The sequence below is a fragment of the Mus musculus genome, chromosome 10 (assembly GCF_000001635.26).
Source record: "Mus musculus strain C57BL/6J chromosome 10, GRCm38.p6 C57BL/6J".
Classification (NCBI taxonomy): Eukaryota; Metazoa; Chordata; class Mammalia; order Rodentia; family Muridae; genus Mus; species Mus musculus.
In genome coordinates, this window is record NC_000076.6 from 51,490,693 (window position 1) to 51,497,425 (window position 6,733).

The window sequence follows — 6,733 nt, forward strand, 5'->3', positions numbered from 1 at the left end:
GAGAGAAATAGTGAGAAAGACAGAGAATGTGATAGGGGACAGTGAAAAGTAAAATAAATGTTTAAAACATAAAGATCTTTAACCCCAGGATATGTGTCCTAAAGGATGTGGCTTTTCTCTGAAGGAACTTGAGAGAATGAGTGTTTACCCAATCATCTGCTCTTAGGAAATTACAGAAGTTTCCCTTCTCATAATAGCTATGATGTAGAAAACCCATGACAGGAAGGACCTGCCCTCAAGATGACAACTGCATATCTGATGTTACAGGACAGACATTTGTCAGACTGGCCCAAGAGAACAGCTACGAACATTGCCTGGACTCACCATGATCGCCATGCTCACAGTGCTGCTATACCTTGGTGAGGTATAATGAGGGGGAGTGGATGCTTGTGTTTGTAAGGGAACCTATTCGACAGCCAGGTTTAATTTCACATGGACATCCTAGGGGATCCATTCTGGCTCTCAATGTGAAAAAGCACTGAGAAAAGGGTTTTTTTTTTCCAGGTCTTATTCTGGAACCCAGGACTGCAGTACAGGCAGGTGAGTGTCTCCAGCCATCCCAGGATTTGATTCTTCACTCTGATGATACAACCTCTAATCTACTTTCTAGTGTGTCAATTCCTCAAAATGGTGATGGGGGGTTGACATTTATGGGCTAATAATGTCTTGTTCCATGGGTGTGTTCTGTGCTAAGATCTAGTGTCTGAAGGAAGATGTTCAGGGCCTTTGATTTCTTCACAGGACACCTCCCAAAGCCCATCATCTGGGCTGAGCCAGGCTCTGTGATCGCTGCGTATACATCTGTGATTACCTGGTGTCAGGGTTCCTGGGAGGCCCAGTATTATCATCTGTATAAAGAGAAAAGTGTAAATCCTTGGGACACTCAAGTCCCTCTGGAAACCAGGAATAAGGCCAAGTTCAACATTCCAAGCATGACAACCTCATATGCAGGCATATATAAGTGTTACTATGAGAGTGCTGCTGGCTTCTCAGAGCACAGTGATGCCATGGAGCTGGTGATGACAGGTGAGTGGACATCAGGGAACCATGCACAGGCTCTCTCCTCAGAAGGAGATCTATTTTCCAGGAGCTCTTCTCTCAGAGTCCAATCCTGGAGGACAATATGGGTAACTCATGTTCATTTCACACACTGTCCCTTGTATTCTAGGAGCATATGAAAATCCCAGCCTGTCAGTCTATCCCAGCTCTAATGTGACCTCTGGAGTTTCCATATCCTTTAGTTGCAGCTCATCCATAGTATTTGGCAGATTCATTCTGATCCAGGAAGGAAAGCATGGCCTCTCTTGGACCCTGGACTCACAGCATCAGGCCAATCAGCCATCCTATGCTACTTTTGTTCTGGATGCTGTTACTCCCAACCACAATGGAACATTCAGATGCTATGGCTACTTTAGAAATGAACCACAGGTGTGGTCAAAACCAAGTAACTCCCTAGACCTCATGATCTCAGGTAAGCACCTTCCACCCATAATCACTTAGTGTATTGGGTCACTTGGGTCTTTTTCCTAAGATGATCTATGGCTTAGAATAAAAGGGAGGGAGCACTGTGGTTAGAAATACTGTTCAGTTCAAAAGACATTTACCCCTTGATACAGGAGTTGCAGTCAGAATCCCCTGGTCCAAATGCCTTTTTCCTTGACTCATTGTAATTTAGCAGAGACCGTTGAGAGAGACACACAGTTGAAGTGATCAAATAATGTCTCTGTACTAGTTGTATTCCTATTTTTGTTGTAAAAACACCATGATATAAATAAAGTAACTTAGTGATAAAAGGATTGATTTTATCTAATTTTGCATGGAGCATCAAGAAGGTAATGAAATGTAGGCAGGCAAGCAAGAATTGAAGTAGGGATCTTAAAGGAGCATTGCTCACAAGTTTACTTGACAGTGGCTTGCAGTATTGCTTTCTTAAACCATCAAGGTCTAACCACTTAGGATTAGAATAAACCACAGTGGTCTGGGATCTTGTAGATCAATCAATCAGAAAAATATTTCCATAGACATAGATTATTTTTTCTATTGCAGCTGCCTCTTTCCAGGTTATTCTAGCTTGAATCAAGTTAGAATCTTGATGAGAACCTAATCTAATGAGAACCATCTTCAGTGGCAACACTGCCTAATTTCCTCTTATTTTTATTTCCTAGAATCATGTACCCAGGCTCATGTTAATAACTGGACACTGGAGACTTTTAGTACATGTGTTGCCCAGACTCAGTGTGGCAGTTCTGAGTCCCTCATAGTCTCTCTCCTTTCCAAATGTTCAATGATATACTTTGTATAGGATTTTTGGGATGAGCTGTGATCTTCACAGAGATCCAAGAACTCGGAGTCACAAAACCTTGTCTGCAACAGGGTCATATCCTTTTGAAATTAGTGTCCAGATTGAGATAGAAAGAAACAGGACATAGTAAAGTGTTGTGAACTCTAATGTTCATCTCTCCATCAACCTCTGGCAGAAACCAAGGACCAGTCCTCTACACCCACTGAAGATGGTAAGTGAGGGCTCTTCTAGCAGGTGGGTATAACAATATTTGAGATCATTATGAATTGGTGAATCCTTCTCTGAAGTTGAGAGAGTAGGAGATCTGGACTTATTTGCGACTTAGATGCTATGTTTCTTACATTGCTTAGGGCTCAGGATCTCTCTCTACCTAAAGTTCAGGTCCTCCTTTACAAGATGTTCTGATGGCTTGGGTTCCTGAAATTTCTGATAAACTTTCTTCCTAGGCTCCATCTCCCTGAACAAATTTTGTTGAATAATAATGGTAGATAAAGGTGTTCTTTTGATATTTAGACAGGAAGAAAACATTTATTTCTGAGTCTTTTTCTTGATGTCTGCTAGTGTAAAGGAACAGGTTTACCAATACCTTCACTTTACTTCCAGTGCTGTCCTTGGCTGTGATATCCTAGGTGAGGAAGGAGGCCCATCTGTTGAGTTCCAGTTCTGAAATGGCCATATCTCCTTTGCCACAAGGATAGTGACACAAGATGCAGAGTATACTGCTGCAGACTCAGAGCCAATGCTAGACAGTCACCTACTTTCATGCTCAAATAGCTTACAAACTGTATGTAGTGAGGACAGGTCTGGAAGTCAAATACTAAGTTCAAACTGGTTCAGAGGCAACTAAGTTCAGCATCTCATCTGGTTTTTTATATTCATTCTAAATGACCTGGGCCAAATGAACTTGTCTTTGTGAGCCTTAATATTCTCACCTATAACTGACTGGGTAAACCATATAATTACACACTGAATGATTGTGACATTGGAGGCCATGAATGAGCTAAGCATAAAATAGGTGATAGGTAAACAATATCTTTCTGTCATGCCTGATGTCAACTGTTCCTAAGGACTGGAAACATACCAGAAGATTTTGATTGGAGTCCTGGTGTCATTCCTCCTGCTTTTCTTCCTCCTGCTTTTTCTCATCCTCATCGGATACCAGTATGGGCACAAAAAGAAGGCTAGTAAGTAGAGCATGAGTGCCTTGCATGTCTGGAGGTGTTGGGCAGAGAAAACATGTAGTCTCAAGACATGTATAAATTTCAGAGATATTGCAATATTTCCCATCTCCTAGAGTATTAGTATAGTCATAGGAAGGAATTTAACAGTCCCTTTCTTCCTCTTAAAGTTTCTATTGTTGGAGCTTTCCCATCCTCCTAGCAGATGCTTTTTCAATTCATGCAGCTCAAAGAGAGGCCAACTTACAAGTGCTTTCAACAGCACCAGACCCAACACACAGAGATAGACACCACCAGGAGAAATAATTCTTGCCATAGACCTTACTTCCACCTGATTGTCCCTGTCTTCACAGCTCTAGCCTAGAGGCTACCATCAATGAAAAACACCTGTGTGAGAATAAGAGGGCCCTGGGGACTATATGCACTAAACTTCAGTATCAGAGGTCTGATGGGGAGTGTGGTGGGTCAGCTCGTGGAGGAAAAGAACCCTTACAATGGATCTGGAGATGTGACCACATTCTCTGATCCTCTTTCTCCTTACGGAACAAGGAAAGGGATCTGAGTTGAAGAGATCCTAGAGCTTCTGGCTAAGAATTGACTCTGTTCTTCTAACATGACAGATGCTTCTGTGAAGAACACACAATCTGAGAACAATGCAGAGCTGAACAGTTGGGTGAGACTCCTGCCCCATTCACACTGATAAGAGCAATACTTTTCGCCAGTAAGAACCACACATTGCCCCTCCATCTGGAAGAGTTTGACTCTGTGATTGCTCCTTCTTGTCTTCCTTATGACTGTGTGAACCTTCTCTCCAGCCTCTTTTCTGGATGTTTGTTATCTGTCTGTTGCTTAGCATCAGATGCCTAATGTCTCAGAAAGGACACATGAGTCAATGAGCCCTAGCACCACCACCACCACACCACCACCACCGCCACCACCACTACTCTCCAATCCACCTGTACTCATTCATCCTGTTATCCACAGACAATTCCTTTTGTATAAGTTTGAGGATGATTTTATTAGGGTTTAAAGAAAAATGTAGCACAGGCAATCCGTTAATCTTAGCAGCTGCCAGGTGGAGAAAGAGAAAAGGAAGAAACAAAATTAGGGGGAAATCACATTGTTTGAGTAGAGCTAGAATGAAGAGAAACTATGTGATAGGAAGAACCAACAAAGCAGGGAGATGAGATTTAAAGAAAGAGTGAGGAATCACAAAGTGTTGAGGAAAAGTGTGTTTTAAACAGATATACAAAAATAACTAAAGTTACGAAATAACTCGGAATAGTAGGTGTATTCACAAAGCTGTGTGGCTGCATCCCTACAAGTGACAGCTGAGATCATCTCTTCCCTCTGGCTCTTCATAGGACTGTGAACAAAGCAAAGAACAGAACTCCTCACCCACTCCAAGCTCACCTCAAGGCTAGAAAATGAGATGTGTATGACTGAAGAAAGTGGTGTGGAAAATTAAACAGAAAATACTTAGTGTTTGAGGCACACAGGGCTGTTGTGAATCCTAAGAGAAGACTCTGCTAAGTTAATTCTGAGGATAACCCTAAATGGAGAGGTCCACACAGACATCTAATGAACTAGTGCACATAGGCAGAAAATACAGCAGATACGTTCCTCAGACATGAAAATGGGAATCAGTGTGACAATAAAAGGCTGGAACTATGAGAAGGAAGCTTCCAGACTCCCCAAGTTCTACAGGCCACAGCAGAAATGATATAATGTGATAAAGTTCCAAAAGGATCTCTCTCACTGAAAGAGATACTGGATGGAACCAGGAGTCACTTTATCCACCTCATTGTCTCCTTGCTGCAGAACCCACAAAATGAAGACCCCCAGGGAATTGTCTACGCCCAGGTAAAACCCTCCAGGCTTCAGAAGGTAGGAATTAATGTTTCCCCACTGTCAGGAACCTTTCCCCTCAGGTTCATTCTAGCCCCATAAGTTACTAACACTAAACACCTTCTTCCAACTCTATCCAACCCCAGGACACTGCATGCAAAGAGACCCAGGATGTAACCTATGCCCAGTTGTGCATCAGGACACAGGAACAGAACAACAGCTGAAACCAGCAAGCAGCCAACACAGAAAGAAGACCCAGACCCCACATTCCATGAATGAAAACTAGGGATTTTCTGGTATTTGATCCCAGTGGACTCTATTTAATTAATTCAGGCCATCATGAATACCTCATGTGTTATCAGAAGCTTCTCAGAATTTTGGGAATATACTTTATTCTTTGTTCAGAGATAACAAATGTCATTACATTTTGTAAATAAAGCCAAATCCTCCTCAATAAACAATTCATCTAATGAGAAACAAATGAAATGAGATATTGTGAATTGAAAGACAATGTAACCAGGGCACACTAATCAATGAAACTTGAATTTTTAGAACCATGAATAAATGTATAAGCAAAGAAAGTGTCTTCAAAATCAATGGCCTCATCTATTATAATGAGAATATAGAATGTTAAAAAAAACAAAAAAACAAAAAACCAACCATCCCAGATGAAGGCACAGGGGAGGAAAGGGTGATATAAGAGAAGCCACTGGCCCTGCATGATGGTAACTCATCCCAGACAAGTAGAAGACCTGGAATCAACACCCTACCTGACATATGAGAAAGATCCTCTCTCAAATTAAATTGGCCCACAGCAACCACATATGCCCAAGACTAATTAGACTTATTTTTTTAAGGCAAAAAGTTGGGAGAAGAAGCTGTTAAGGTATATTTAGGCAGTGCTGCAGGGGAGCTAAGGGTTAAATATAATCATATTTTATTATATAAATGTATGAACTTCTCAAGAATAAAGGAAAAACATTAAATGGGCATCTCTAGTGACTAGTGGGAGGCTTGGGATAAAGGAGGATATAAGGAATCTATGGAGGTGACCTTAGCTGAGATTCCTACCAGAAGAGGATATAGAGACTTAAGTGGCTACCTCCTAAAGCAAGGCAGGACTTACAGAGGAGGCAGGGGGACATCAACCTGCCCACAGGACCTTCAACCCAAAATTTGTCTTGCCTCCAAATATGTAAGGGATAAAGATGGAGCACAGCCAACCAATGACTGCCCCAATTTGAGTTCCATCCCATGGGAAAGAGCTGGTCCTAACACTATTAATGATACTCTGCTATGCTTGCAGATAGGAACCTGGCATAACTGTCTCCTGAGAGTATTTGTTCAGTAGCAGATGGAGGCAGATGTAGAGACCCACAGCAAAACACAAGGTGGAGCTTTAGGA

The 6,733-nt window shown here is 41.8% G+C and overlaps 1 protein-coding gene across 9 annotated transcripts; it reads left to right on the forward strand.

Moving 5' to 3' along the window:
* The first annotated feature begins 205 nt into the window (after positions 1 to 205).
* Lilrb4a (leukocyte immunoglobulin-like receptor, subfamily B, member 4A) lies at positions 206 to 5,921 on the forward strand. Of its 9 annotated transcripts, none has more exons than NM_001291894.1 (9): positions 206 to 364; positions 505 to 540; positions 742 to 1,026; positions 1,169 to 1,471; positions 2,478 to 2,513; positions 3,370 to 3,486; positions 4,101 to 4,153; positions 5,302 to 5,367; positions 5,475 to 5,921. In NM_001291894.1, exons 3-9 carry the CDS (start codon positions 933 to 935, stop codon positions 5,550 to 5,552), a joined length of 747 nt encoding a protein of 248 aa, NP_001278823.1. In that variant the 5' UTR covers positions 206 to 364; positions 505 to 540; positions 742 to 932; the 3' UTR covers positions 5,553 to 5,921. The 9 variants fall into 9 exon arrangements, 3 of the variants coding, with proteins under 3 accessions (NP_001278823.1, NP_038560.1, XP_030100746.1); NM_013532.3 differs by having other exon boundaries at positions 206 to 359; XR_003948594.1 differs by having other exon boundaries at positions 210 to 364; positions 4,101 to 4,201; positions 4,845 to 5,367.
* Positions 5,922 to 6,733: the final 812 nt, after the last annotated feature.

Excerpts from the sequence above, each read along its gene's own strand:
- Lilrb4a (NM_013532.3), top strand. The coding sequence starts at position 326 with ATGATCGCCATGCTCACAGTGCTGCTATACCTTG. Across the intron at positions 360-504 it reads CACAGTGCTGCTATACCTTG|GTCTTATTCTGGAACCCAGG; the intron begins GTGAGGTATAAT and ends TTTTTTTTCCAG. Across the intron at positions 4,154-5,301 it reads ATGCAGAGCTGAACAGTTGG|AACCCACAAAATGAAGACCC; the intron begins GTGAGACTCCTG and ends TCCTTGCTGCAG.